Source organism: Scyliorhinus torazame, chromosome 2, assembly GCF_047496885.1.
Source record: "Scyliorhinus torazame isolate Kashiwa2021f chromosome 2, sScyTor2.1, whole genome shotgun sequence".
Taxonomy (NCBI): Eukaryota; Metazoa; Chordata; class Chondrichthyes; order Carcharhiniformes; family Scyliorhinidae; genus Scyliorhinus; species Scyliorhinus torazame.
Genome location: NC_092708.1, coordinates 282,848,062 through 282,862,733, shown reverse-complemented (window position 1 = coordinate 282,862,733; position 14,672 = coordinate 282,848,062). Strand labels below are relative to the sequence as shown.

The window sequence follows — 14,672 nt, the reverse complement described above, 5'->3', positions numbered from 1 at the left end:
TACTATAGATAGTCGGATACGCCTCGACCCATCTGCTGAACACATCCACAATGACCAAAACATATTTGTAACATTGACACCTTTCCAACTCAATGTAATCCATTTGGAGCGTCTCAAAGGGACCACTGGGCAACGGGGTTTGCCCCTCCCCACAAGGGATACCTTTTCCGGTGTTATATTGCTGACAAATCAAACACCGATTACTGATACTTTGGGCCAACCCCTGCATTTTAGGGTGCCACCAAGTGTCCAGCAACAAATCACTAGTCCCCCGAGCCCCACAATGAGTTGCAAAGTGTACACATTCGATGACCCATAAAGCCAGTACATCAGACATACAAGTCTGATGTGCAGGCGTGGTCCATAAAGAGGAAACAGAATCATATGTACAACCTAACCGTTTCCACATTTGTTTATCACTCTCAGGAGCGTCCTCCTGTAACCTTATGACGTCTTGGATGGTTGGCATTGGCTTGTCAGAAGCAGACACATTCATAGTAGATCGTTTAGTCTGACTTAACATTTTAGGCACCATCACTTGCTGAATTTGTGCGGCTGTGCGCGCTGCACAATCTGCTCGTTCATTACCAACGTCAACTGGGGTTGTACCATTCGTGTGGGCAGCGCATTTAATAACGGAAATCTGCGCTGGCAGAAGGAGGGCCTGCAGTAGGTCATTAACTAAACCCCGGTGGGATATTTGACCACACATAATCATGTCAGGTTGTTCTGACGAAATGTCACTCAAATCGCCCCTTATTGTGGTAGTTTCCTGAATCAAGGCTAAACAGTCGTGGCCAGGTGCGTCTTCATGGACAGGGGGACCACTAAGAAAACAGGCTGGATTGATAGTGGTACAGTATTTAAATGTCAGACGTGGATTGTTCAAAAGGTATATCTCATACCTATTCTGACGAGCTGCGGTAAGATGCTGACCATTCGCCCCATATCCCTGGCATGGTACTGGTCATGGACCTGACGTGTAATATGAGGGCTTACCGAAGCTGACTGTGGCCATAAATGTGGTGATATTGTAACAAAATCGGCTGTACCTTCTTTTCCCGTGACTGTGGCTGTAACCTTGACTGGCCATTCGGTCTCAAGTAATGGCCGGTATTTGTCCTCCAACTCCCTGTTTCGTCCAGTTCTGTCATAGGCCAGGGTAACGTGATGCAGTGACTGTTCAATGTCTAACGTCCACCACTGGGGGGTGATAGAAATATAGCACTGTTGTCTCATCCTCCTCTTCACTGATCCACCCACCCAAAGTCACTATATTGGAGCTCCTGCTGGTAAACTACCATTTCTGCCGCTTGTTGGGATCGCAGATCATCCTTTTTCATTACATACTCAGTCTTAACCTTTGTAACTGAGCCTCCTTCTTGGCCTACACCCTCCTTCCAGTAAAATCTGACTGCCCTTGCCATCTGGGAAGGGTCGTTCTCTGTCCAATTCATGTTATTACATTTCACAGCAGTAACCACAGAAGGTGGTAGGCAATGCATTAACATAGCACAGTATTGAGGGGAATTCTGACCATTTTGATACAGCAAATCGCCTGACTGCCCCCGGTAGATTTCATTAAAACGCCCCAGAAATTCCTATGGCTCGTCAATCTTCCTAGGTTTCAGGTCTAAGATAACAGAAAGATTTATGGGCCTTTGAAATGTGCTATTCAACGCATTCAAGATCTGTGTCCTTCTTTTCTCTATTTGCTCTCTTTTTTTTTTAAAACTTAAAAATGTTTGAAAATTCAAATTGAATTACTGCAACTTGCAAGCTTAGCTCTGATCTCAACTCAGAACTAAATTTACAATTTGCTTAACACAAACTTGTATAACATTTACAACTTAATTATTTCTTTATCTTAACAATTTTTCTTTTAACAAGTTTTTTTTCTTTTACATACACAAGTATTAGCAAAATCAACTATCATAAGTATTAGCAAAATCAACTATCATCTCCAGATTGACACTTTTTAAAATGGTGTCCATGATCTTCTTTAAGTTTCTATTAATCTCCAGATAAAATGAGATAAACCTTATTTCAAGTAAGTAAAATTTAAGATTCTGGCAATTTCAATCAATTGCTTTCGAAAATGATAACTTTTATCAAAGAGGTGGAGAAACCCACTGGTTTCCTTTAATTAATTCAAAACGTAACTTTGCTGGTGTTCACTGACTCAAAGGAAAGGTATCCGATTACACTACGGCTGCTGCTGTTATCTCAAAGCCTGAGTGAGAAGCACTGTCTGTTTTCAACTCCGCCTGCTGCTGTTAACCCTTTGAGAGACTTCTGCTTCAACCAATATGCAGCATTCCTCACAATCTCAACTAGACCTCGGAACTTTACAGTCCAAGGAGACAATTTTAGCTTAATCAACTATATATTTAAAACACTCACACATAGAGTTGAACCATCTTCAGATTTAAAAACAGTTATACTGGACTGAACCTTCATTAATGAAGTCACATCAGCCTCTGAACCCATATAATAGACTGAACCTTCATTAATTAAGTCACATCAGCCTCTGAACCCTGATAATAGACTGAACCTTCATTAATTAAGTCCCATCAGCCTCTGAACCCTGATAATAGACTGAACCTTCATTAATTAAGTCCCATCAGCCTCTGAACCCTGATAATAGACTGAACCTTCATTATTAAAGTCCCATCAGCCCAAAACCCTAACCCAAGGCGAAACAACAATATGAAATCCCATCAATTAAAGTGCTAATCCCCAGACTGATCTGTGATTTCGTCGAGGCGGTCTTTCTGTGCCAACCGCGAGTGACCAGACTAATCAGACGATAAGAAGAGGGGAACAATCAATGCGCGGTCGTTTTCCAGTTCTACATTGAGGGCCCTTTGTTCCCCATCTTCCTGTTCATAATCAGTCTAATTCTGATTTCGCAGTTGGATCAGGATCGCCCAGAGAAATCCCGGGTTTCGGCACCAAATGTAGATCTCCAAATTTCTTTCTCTGTCAGTCTGGCCTCAATAAAAGTTGAGACGGATTTGCACGTAAACAGAAGTTATTTATTTAGCTTGCAAGCTTGAATCATCTTACAGAAACGTAAGAGACATCCAGCCTCTTACATCCCAGAAAACGACTGAACTAAAAGACAAAGGGATCTCTGCAAAATCAATTCAAATGGTATCAAGTTTCACATACTCGACGGACATAGGTCAGCCTATGTCCCTCCTGACCTGTTCGATCTATTCTGATTGGCTCACTTCCAATCCCTTTCTCTGGCCCCTATCAATGCAGCATCACTCTCATAGACACACCTCTTCCTGCTTTTTCCATGCGGTCTCAAATTCCTTTGTCCCTAACTGCAAGAATCAAAGTGGCTTATTTCTACATTACATTAACTAGTAACTCTAAAGTAACTATTTTATATCACATTCGTCAGGACTGGGTGTTGTGGAATTAGAAAGGCTTAGTTGGCAATCTAGTGATGAGAGAACCCTTGGGACGAGTGACCATATGATAGTCTTTATGAAGATGAAAAGTGAGGTAGTTAATTCTGAGAGTAGGGTCCTGAATCTCAAAATAAAGAATATGATGGTATGAGGCATGAGTTGGCTATGCTGGACTGGAAAACATTTCTGAAAGAAAGATAGTGACAGGCAATGGCAGGCATTCAAGGAGCGAATAGGGGAACTCCAAAAGTTATTTATTCCTATTGTTCCTGGTGATGGGTTAGGGTGGGGGATTGGCCTAGGTGGGGTGCAGATTCGATGGGCCGAATGGCCTCCTTCTGCATAGTAGGGATTTTATGATTCTATTCTGTGATTCTATTCCATGAATCACATGAATTAAGTAGTTGTAATGAATAAGCCTAGAAGGCGGCATTGAACTTGGGCATTTGGAACATCAGCATCGCAACAGTTTGCATTTAGGGTATTTTCATCCACTAAGGTGCTACACAGGGGTATTATCAAACAAAATTCACACCGAACGACACAAGTTGATTGAGTCAGGTGAACAAAAGCTTAATCAAAGATGTATGTTTTGACTTAATAATAATAATCTTTATTGTCACAAGTAGGCTTATAAACACTGCAATTAAGTTACTGTGAAAAGTCCCTTGTCGCCACATTCCGGCGCTATTCGGATACACAGAGGGAGAATTCAGAATGTCCAAATTACCTGACAGCACGTCTTTCAGGACTTGTGGGAGGAAACTGGAGCACCCAGAGGAAACCCACGCGGACAAAGGAAGAAAGTGCAGACAGTGACCCAAGCCGGGAATCAAACCTGGGACCCTGGATCTGTGAAGCAACGGTGCTAATCACTGTGCTACCGTGCCGCCTGTGGCACTTGAAATGCAACTTGATATGTTTCTATTCCTCGAATCATAGAATTTACAGTGCAAAAGGAGGCTATTCTGCCCATCGAGTCTGCACCGGCTCTTGGAAATAGCACCCTACTTCAGTACTCGCCTCCACCCTATCCCAGTAACCTGACCTAACCTTTTGGACACTAAGGTGTAATTTAATAATAATAATTGGCCAATCCAACGAACCTGCACATTTTTGGACTGGGAGGAAACCGGAGCACCTGGAGGGAACCCATGCCGACACAGGGAGAATGTACAAACTCCTCACCGTCACCCGAGGCCGGAATTCAGCCCAGGTGCCTGGAGCTGTGAGGCATCAGTGCTAACCATTGTGCCACCGCACCTTCCTATTGCATTCAAGAAAGAGATGGATAGTGTTTTAGATTTTAATGGCATGAAATGGATTGAGGAGAAATATGACATTGAGATTGAGAATCAGCCATGATTGGGGTGATCTTATAGAGGTCTATAAAATAATGAGGAGCATCGATGAGGTAGATAGTCGATATCTTTTCCCAAAGGTAGAGGAGTCTAGAACTAAAGGGCATAGGTTTAAAGGGAGAGATACAAAAGAGACCAGAGGGGCAATTTCTTTTCACAGAGGGTGGTGAGCATCTGGAACAGGCTGCCAGAGGCAGTGGTAGATGTGGGTACAAAATTTTCCTTTAAAATGCAGTTAGACAGTTACTGGGCAGGGTGGGTAAAGCGGGATATGGGCCAAATGCAGGCAAGTGGGACTAGCTTAGTGATTAAAAAAAATGGGCGGCATGGACAAGCTGGGCTGAAGAGCCTGTTTCCATGCTGTACACATCAATGACTCTATGTTGAATGGCGGAGCAGGCTTGACAGACCGATTGGCCTACTCCTGCTCCAGATTTCTATGTTTCTAATCTCGAGAATTTGGTAATTGGACAATCTGTCCTCTGCTAATACTTTAAAGTTTTTATGTGCTTTTATCTAGGAAGTTGCCCAAGTCAGGCACTGCAATTAACTTTGCTCCAAATGTGCGGCAGAAGCTGGAACAGAGACAAAATCCTCGTGAGTACTTCTGTTATTTTACCTGCTGCCTTCATTTTGAACTTATTTATCAGAAAGAGGGAGTGCAAGAGATGAATCGTGTGATCAGGTGGTATTTCATCTTATCTGCATAATGCATCATTTGGGATTAGTGCTAGTTGATGATGAGCAGAAGTTCAGTACCTTGGTTGCTTCTATAAATTATGTACAATCAGCAGCACGGTAGCACAGTGGTTATCATAGTTGATTCACAGCTCCAGGGTCCCAGGTTCGATTCCCGGCTTGGGTCACTGTTTGTGCGGAGTCTGCACGTTCTCCCCGTGTCTGCGTGGGTTTCCTCCGGGTGCTCCGGTATCCTCCTACAGTCCAAAGATGTGCAGGTTAGGTGGATTGGCCATGTTAAATTGCCCTTGGTGTCCAAAAAGGTTAGGTGGGGTTACTGGGTTATGGGGATAGGATGAAGGAGTGGGCTTAAGTGGGGTGTTCTTTCCACGGGCCGGTGCAGACACGATGGGCCGAATGGCCTCCTTCTGCACTGTGAATTCTATGATCACAATTTTCATGTTTTCTTCCTTGCAATAAGATTTTTTTCATTTTAGCCAAATACATACCATTTTGGATACTGTTGGGGGAGATGATTGTGTAGGGGAAATCAGTGACCGTCAACTTCATGGCATCATGTGTGGGTCTGCTGCACAAGAGGGAAGAAGAAAGAACATCAGGGCTATAGTGGTGGGGGATTCAATTGTTTGGGGGAACAGACAGGCATTTCTGCAGCTGCAAAAGAAACTCGTGGATGGTAAGTTGCCTCCCTGGTGCCAGGGTCTGGGATGTCACTGAATGGCTGTAGGGCATACTGAAGGGGGAGGGAAAAGATATGGGTATCCTGGTACACATTGGTACTAACGATGTAGGCAGAAAGAGGGAAGAGGTCCTGCAAGCAGAATTTGGGGAGCTAGGAAGTACATTTTAAAAAAACAAAACAGGACCCAGAAGTCAGTGATCTCTGGATTACTTTTGGTGCCACATGCCAACGAGTATAGAAATAGGAGGTTAGTCCAGATGAATGTGTTGCTGGAGAGATGTGCAGGACGATGGGCTTTAGATTTCTGGGACATTGGGACCATTTTGGGGGTTCTTGCTATTTGTGGTTTATATAAATGATTTGGACATGAATCATGAAGGATGGCAGGGTGGCACAGTGGTTAGCACTGCTGCCCCACAGCTCCAGGGACCCGGGTTCAATTACGGCCTCGAGTGACTTCCTGTGTAGAGTTTGCACTTTCTCACCGTGTCTGCGTGAGTTTCCTCCTGGGTGCTCCGGTTTCATCCCACAATCCAAAGGTGTGTAGTTTTGATGGATTGGACATGATAAAATTGCCCCTTAGTGTCCAGAAGGTTAGGTGGGGTTACTGGTGTAGCCAGTTAAAATGGCTAACTCCCGATTTAAAATGGCTAACTCCCGATTTAAAATGGTGAACGGCAAAGGCTGATGGGATAGTCAGCCAACAGGACACAAACAAGCAGCTGCAGGTTGAGTGTGTATTTACCTCTGGAAAGGCCAGACAAGATCGATACCAGCAACCATCAGCATAACAAAACATCAGCCATCTGCATATTAATGAGCAATCCCCAGGAACAATGAGCAACATTTAGACACATAAAGCAAAACCAGACTCTTCGGCGCCAGCAGAAGCCTACACAAAGGGAGGTGAACGACCACCTCAGGACCGCCCATCGATCAGGGAACCGCTCCAGCATTGGAGAAAATCGAGCCAAGTGATTGGGACAAAGTCCAATCACTTGGAACCAGGTACAGGGTCCGCCCCGAAAGGCGGGAAGCCCCTGGGGACTATAAGAATTAAACCCAAGTTCAAATCGTTCTTCTTGACCGGGTCACTCAGCAACGCAAACCAACCCTAGTCAGTGACCGGTTCAGCCGCCGCCGATATCCAGTAAGTCTTACTTCAACGCTCGCTACGAGATAGGTGCTCCTAGCTACCAATCTGTACCAACTTCGAATCCCGCAGGCTCAGAACCCGAACGAAAGGCCATTCGTTTCCCTGACCTGGTGGGCCAGTTCCAAGTTAAGTATTGGCCTGTTAGCTGTAGAAGTAGCTTAGACGTAGAATTTGTACATGAGTAGTGATTACTGTGTATAATAAATGTGCTTTGATTTAAATCTTACTAATCGATGTATTGGATTATTGATCATTACTCGGATTTGAACCACGTGGCGGTATCATAAAGATACCTGGTGACTCAAGAGCAACAGAGCAGTTAAACTAAGGCAAAAGTTAGCAACACTGGGTTACGGGTATCAGGTGGAGGCATGGGCTTAAGGAGGGTGCTCTTTCCAAGGGCCGGTGGGTGAATAGCTTCCTTCTGCACTGTAGGGATTCTAATCTATTAATGTAGGAGGGTTGACCAGTAAGTTCGCGGATGATGCTAAAATTGGTGGGGTGGTAAATAGTGAAAATAGCCTCAGATTACAGGAAGATGTGGACGGGCTGGTAAGATGGACTGATCAGTGGTAAATGGAAGGAATTCAATCTGGATAAGTGTGAGGTGATTTGGGCAGGGCAAGAAGACAAGGGTTTACATGATAGACGGCAGGAACCTGGGACACACTGAGGATCAGAGGCACTTTGGTGTGTATGTACACTGGCCCCTTAAGGTAACTGGGCAGGTGGGTACAGTGGTTAGTTAAAAAGGTATGTGGTATACTTGCCTTTATAAGTCGAGGCATACATGGGCATAAGTGCTAGAAAATGGGATTAGAATACTTTCGTGTTGTTTTTGACCAAAACAGACATGATGAGCTGGAGGGCTTTTTCTGTGCTGAAGGTCTTTCATGGCTTTATATTCTGAGAGTCCATTTTAAGAAATACAAAAGTTGGTAGGATTGACCACAGTTGAATTATTGCTTTCATGTATAATACATTTATAAGATGATCAGTGGCCTAGTGCCACCTGAATATGAGCCCAAGACTCTGTCCCCATCTGCTTACCTTGATGTTTAACATTGAAATGCAACACACACAAACCTGATGTCCAGTAACCATTGCACCCAGTAGTACCAGTGGATGGTATAAAGGAGCAAGGTAGATGCTGATTTTCCCTTTCTTAACCCAGAGACAGGTCGCCAATAATGCCCTTGCTATCACTGCAGTACATCAGTTAACTTGGCAAAAACCCAGAATTGAATGTTGGATCTTTCCAAGTCTGTAAAATTCATGTGCTTACTTGATAATTCTTGAACCTTCAGACAGTTTGAGTAATATTCATCCTATTCCTGACTTCACACATTTTATTGTTTAAGATTTATTTACATATTTTTTTGACCTCCACTGATTTTCATTCTGATTATGAAAAGCTGAGCAAATTGAGGGTAAATTTGTGATTACTCTGATCTCGTCACTCGGAAATACACTTTGTTTCTCTTTCCATAGGAACACTTGCATATTAGTGTTGAATGTATGTGTCTTTACATGGAATGGGTAGTCTTTGTTCTGATGACATAATTCTTTATGACAAGTAACATTGCTTATAGGCTAATGAACATCCAAGAGCTGCAGCATATTTTAGTGTGTGTTGCACAGCGCCTGTTGTACATGAGCAACGCGTCTCACGTTTTGAGAGCGAGGCACTTGTGATACAAATAAAAAAAGTAATTTTTCTACTACTGCTGTCCCATAGAACTTCCCTCATTGAAAGTGAAGCTGTCCTAAGTTATAGTGATTCATGTCTGGCCCTGGCAGAAAGATTACTGTTCTCCTAAGTGTCAGGCAGGTAAAGAAAGCCAAAAAGAAATAAAATCTTCCAAATGGATATTACTATTATTGCACCTGATTAGTATTTGGCACTTTTTTGATTTGAAGTCCTTGTAGAGAACAGGTGCCCACCTCTTCGGCACTATTAGTTACTCAGATTCCAAAAGTAGTCACTCACATTTTTGTTTGTTCCTGTAGCTTGTGCATTTTGTCGAAGGAATGATGACTGTCCTGAAAAATATGGCGAGAAGAAAACCTACGATAATGGGATAACTCTTCATTACTATTGTTTGGTAAGTTGAAACCATTTTTACCTTTCTTATTTATTCTTTCACGAGATGTGAGCATTGCTGGCAAGGCCAACATTTATTACCCATCCTAATTGCCCTTGAGATGGTAGTGGTGAGCCACCTTCTTGAACCACTGCAGTCCATGGGGTGCCAATAGTGCTGTGAGGAAGGAAGTTCATTCTTTTTAGACTTAGTGACTTGCTCGACCAATTCAGAGGGAAGAGTCAACCGCATTACTCTGGGGCTGAGGTAAAAAAATAAACCAGACCAGATAAAAAAATTAGTGAACCAGGATGGGTTTATGACAATTGTTTCATGAACATAGGGTTGCACAGTGGTTAGCACTGTTGATTCACTGCACCAGGGACCCGGTTCAATTCCGGCCTTGGGTGTCTGTCTGTATGGAGTTTGCACTTTCTCCGTGTCTGCGTGGGTTTCCTCCCATTCCAAAGATGTTCAGTTAGGTTGATTGACCATGCTAATTTGTCCCTTGGTGTGCAAAGATTAGGTAGGGTTGTGGGATTGTAGGAGGGTGGGCCCAGGTAGAATGCTCTTTCAGAGAGTCAGTGCAGACTCAAAGGGCTGAATGTAATGAAGGGATTCTGTAATTATATGGTTCCATGATCACCATTATTGAGAATGGTTCAACTACAGTATCCATTTGAGTGTATTCTCAAATATTGATTTTTCACTTCATTCAATTCCTTAGTGTATCGTTGGGAAATAAATATAGTGTTTGGTAATTTGTTTGTCTTTGTGTGTTCGGAATAAACATTTAAGATAAATTAGTATTTCTGTATTTGTTTGTTATGGTATCTTGAGTTTTAGTTTCCCTTTAAAGGGTGCCAGCATTTTCCTGAGGTCTTATGACATTTAAAGTAGAAAAATTATGGGCGTGTTTCTCCATTTTAACGGTAGAGTGTTGACGCCGTCATAGACGCCGGAGCGTTTTACGATGGCGTCATCTGGTCGCCAGGAGCAGCGATTACCCCCAACCCACGGGGCCAGCACGGCACTGGAGCGCTTCACGCAGCTCCAGCTGCCGATGCGTGCCCCAGCACGGCCGGCGCGGGTTCGTGCATGTGTGCCGCGGCCGACGCGGGTCCGCGCATGCGTGTGAGTTGCTGTCTCCGCACCGGTCCCCACACAACATGGCGGAGCCCTACAGGGACCTGACGCGGAGGTACATAGGCCTCCCCTGGAATTAAGCCGCTCGCCGATCGGTAGCCCACGATCGCGGGCCTGGCCACCGTGGAGGCCCCCTCCCCCCACCGGAGTCTGATCTCCCCCCGTCCCCCACCCACCACCAGGACGGCCCCCGCAACCAGAATGCTGCGGTCCCGCCGGGTAGGACCACGCGCGAATGACAGCGGCGGAACTCGGCGGGCACTCGGCCAGTCGAGCGCGGAGAATCACCAGGGGGGGGCACATTTAGCGGCCCCCAACCGGCGCCATTGGCGACGATTCTCCGGTCGTTGGAGAATTGGCGGCCCGGTGTCGGAGCGGCGTCATGGGATTCGGACCCCACCCCCTCCTGCCAATTCTCCGACCCGACGCTGGATCGGAGAATCCCACCCTGTGTGTTTGTTTAGTAAACAGAGACCCACAGAGACAGCAAAAGCAATTATTTTAGTTGGGAGAATGTGACCCAGTTGGAAGCAGTTGTTCGCACAATCTGCTGGAACAGACATAAAGGGAGCTTTCAGAGAACAGATCCGAAGTTAAAGAACAGAAATGTCCCAAATTCAGGGAGAGGGACAGAAAAATAATACCTAGTCAATCGGAACAACAAGGTCCTATTGAGTGAAGTTGAGAGCGAGGAGCAGAGGCTCCAAGCTAAAAGTTGCAGACCTGGAGTACCGTCGACTTGCAAGAAACCAATGATCTAAGGAGACCCAAGATTGGTGACTCCTTACTACGGGCTTGTGAAGCAGTGGTGTTCTGTTGACACATAGCTGGGAATTTCAAAGACTCTGGAAGTGAAAGCTTAAATGCGGAAGGCGATCCAGCGCAGTTGAACATTGGAAGGAGAGGTTGAAACCCTGGATGTGGATCTTTTGGGGACAACATCCAAGAGAAAGTGTCAGTTGGGAGAAGATCTAAGGCTTTGAGATTGGAGATTGGAAACCCTGGTGTGAAAGACAATTCCAGTGAGACAAGAGTCTGGGGGGAAATTGAGAAATCCTGCATTGCCACTTTCAGTGACCTGTAGACCTGTACACCCAGATCCCTCTGCCTGTCAATACTTTTAAGGCTTCTGCAATTTATTGTATATTTTTCCACGTGTATTAGACCTTCCAATATGCGTTACCTCACATTTGCCTGGATTAAACTCCATCTGCCATCTCTCTGTCAAGTCTCCAACCGATTTTGTATCCTCTGACAGTCCTCATCGCTATCCGCAATTCCACCAATCTTTGTGTCGTCTGCAAACTTACTAATCAGACCAGTTACATTTTCCTCAATCATTTATATATACTACAAACCGCAAAGGTCCCAGCACTGATTCCTGCGGAGTCACAGCCGTCTATTCAGAAAAGCTCCCTTCCACTGGGAGCTTCTGTGACCGAGCCAGTTCTGTATCCATCTTGCCAGTTCATCTCTGATCCTATGTGACTTAATCTTCTGTACCAGTCTGCCATGAGGGACCTTCTCAAATGCCTTGATGTCCATGTAGACAACATCCACTTCGCACTTCCTTGAAAAACTCGATCAAGTTGGTGAGACACAACCTCCCCTTCACAAAACCATACTGCATCTTGCTAATATGTCCGCTTGCTTCCAAATGGGAGTAAATCATGTCTCGAAAAATCCTCTCCAATAATTTCCCCACCACTGACGTAAGGCTGACCGGCCTGTAATTTGCTGGATTATGCTTGCTACCATTCTTAAACAAAGGAACGTTTGCTATTCTCCAGTTCTCTGGGACCTTATCTGTAACCAGTGAGGATACAAAGATTTCAGTCAAGGCCCCAGCAATTTCCTCCCTTGCCTCACTCAGTATTTTGGGGTAGAATCCATCAGGCTGTGGGGACTTTGATATTTTTCAAATCCCCAACACCACCTCCGTTTTGATCTCTATGTGGCACACCCTTCCCAACTTATTATCCACCAAGTTCTTCTCTTTGGTGAATACTGATGCAAAGTACTCATTTAGTACTCCCCAAGTGATTAGGAAGGCAAATGGAATGTTGGGATCTATTGCAAGGGGAATGGAACATAAAAGTGGGGAAGTTTTTCCGTAGCTTTGGTGAGACCACATCTGGAACACTGGTCAGGGTTTTGGTCTCCTATTTTGGGAAAATATAGAATTTTGTTAGAAGTAGTTCAGAGAAGGCTCTGTCGACTCATTCCTCATAAGAGGAGCTCATCTTATGAAGAAAGGTTGGACCTATATCCATTGGAATTTAGAAGAATGAGAGGTGATCTTATGGAAACTATATGATCCTGAGGGTAAAAGCAACTATATGATCCTGAGGGACCTTAATAGGGTGAGTACAGAAAGAATGTTTCCTCCATCTGAGGAGACTAGAACTAGGGGATACTGTTTAAGAATAAGACATTAGAAGATCTTTTTTTTTCTTGCAAAGAGTGTGGAATTCTCTTCCCCAGAAAGCAGAACTGGGTCAGAATGAGAGAGATTTTTGATACACAATGGTATGAAGGAGCCTCAGGTACGAGAGTCCAAGGGCCAGATAACAAAGTGGTGTTGAGCCAACCAAATCAGCCATGAATGGCTGAGCAGGCTCAAAGGGCTGAATGCCCTACTGCTCCTCAGAACCTCTGCCTAACAATATTGGATCTGTGCATGATTCTTTTCCATAAAACATTACACCCATTGTCAGATTTTTCCAAATGAAAATTCAATGTCCACAGCCTACCAATGTGAATTTGCCATCATGCCCTTAAGGCAGTAATGCTCACAGCACCTCAGTTTTGCCTTCTCAGATCTTCAGGCTGCACAGCAGAAAACCCCAATGCTATATTTCTCATTCCTCGATTGCAACAGGGAGCCTAGATCCAAAGCTGCTGCAGATACATGCTGCTCTGGTTGTCAGCTGATTTGGCAATTTGCAATACAGCCTTTCTGACTTTGACTCCTCTGGCTCAGCAAGCTTATCTAGTGATATCCCACTGTTATTTTGTGATCTGGCACTGATTTATCAACATAAAGTTGAAATATTATGCAAAAATGAAGCATATTATTTGATTTCCAAGTGGGGGCTAAATTGCAATTGCCCACATTGATCCAGTTATTCCCTGCACTGTAATACTACTTCACCTAAAGACTAGTCTTGCTTTGATTCCCTCAGTGCAATGTCATGGGAGATCAAATCTTACAATAAAATGGTACAGTATGCACATCAAGTATGTCAATCAAGTTAGATAAGTGTGAGATGATGCACTTCAGCAGGACAAACAAGGCATGGGATTACATGATAAACTGCAGGACCCTGGGAAGCACAGAGGATCAGAGGGATCTTGGTTTGCATGTACACTGGTCCCTTCAGGTAGCAGGGCAGATAGATAAAGTGGTTAAGCAGGCCGGGGCAGCACGGTGGTGCAATAGTTAGCATTGCTTTCTTATGGCGCCGAGGACCTGGGTTCGATCCCGACCCCGGGTCACTGTCCGTGTGGCGTTTGCACATTCTCACTGTGTCTGCATGGTTTTCACCCTCACGACCCAAAGATGTACAGGGCAAACTAGAAGCAGAGGACACAATCTCAGACTAAAGGGACGATCCTTTAAAGCAGAGATGAGGAGCAATTTCTTCAGCCAGAGGGTGGCGACTCGGGGCTTTTCACAGTTACTTCATTGAAGCCTACTTGTGACAATAAGCTATTATTATTATTATTGTGGTCCCAGGGCATACACTGCTTTGGCCCAGTTCTGGAAAATGGGATTAGAATGATTAGGTGATTGATTTTAACTCACGCAGACATAATGGGCCCAGGAGCCTTTTCTGCACTGGATGATTCTATGACTATGGCCAAGTGTTGGAAAATGGGATTAGAATGCTTGGGTGTTTTTTGACCGATGCAAGTGCGATGGGCCGAACAGTCTTTTCTGTGCAGTATGGTTTTATGACTCTATTCTAAGTCAAACTTTCCTAAAGCCAAGCATTTTGCAGCTAATAAATAGGCTCATATTCAAATTTTATACACACATTTTAGATGTCGGTTAAATTAAAGCTGAACATGTAAACATAGAAGATGGGATGATGTGGAGATGCCTGCGTTGGACCG

At 44.4% G+C, this 14,672-nt stretch overlaps 1 protein-coding gene across 2 annotated transcripts in view; it reads left to right on the top strand.

Moving 5' to 3' along the window:
- LOC140399001 (G2/M phase-specific E3 ubiquitin-protein ligase-like) overlaps nt 1-14,672 on the top strand; it is a 486,739-nt gene that overhangs the window by 21,108 nt on the left and 450,959 nt on the right. Inside the window, exons 2-3 of one of the 2 annotated variants that reach the window (XM_072488045.1) lie at nt 5,307-5,383; nt 9,334-9,428. In XM_072488045.1, coding sequence (XP_072344146.1) covers nt 5,307-5,383; nt 9,334-9,428 — 172 coding nt within the window. The remainder of the gene's footprint in view (nt 1-5,306; nt 5,384-9,333; nt 9,429-14,672) is intronic. The other variant, XM_072488055.1, reaches the window with a different exon arrangement.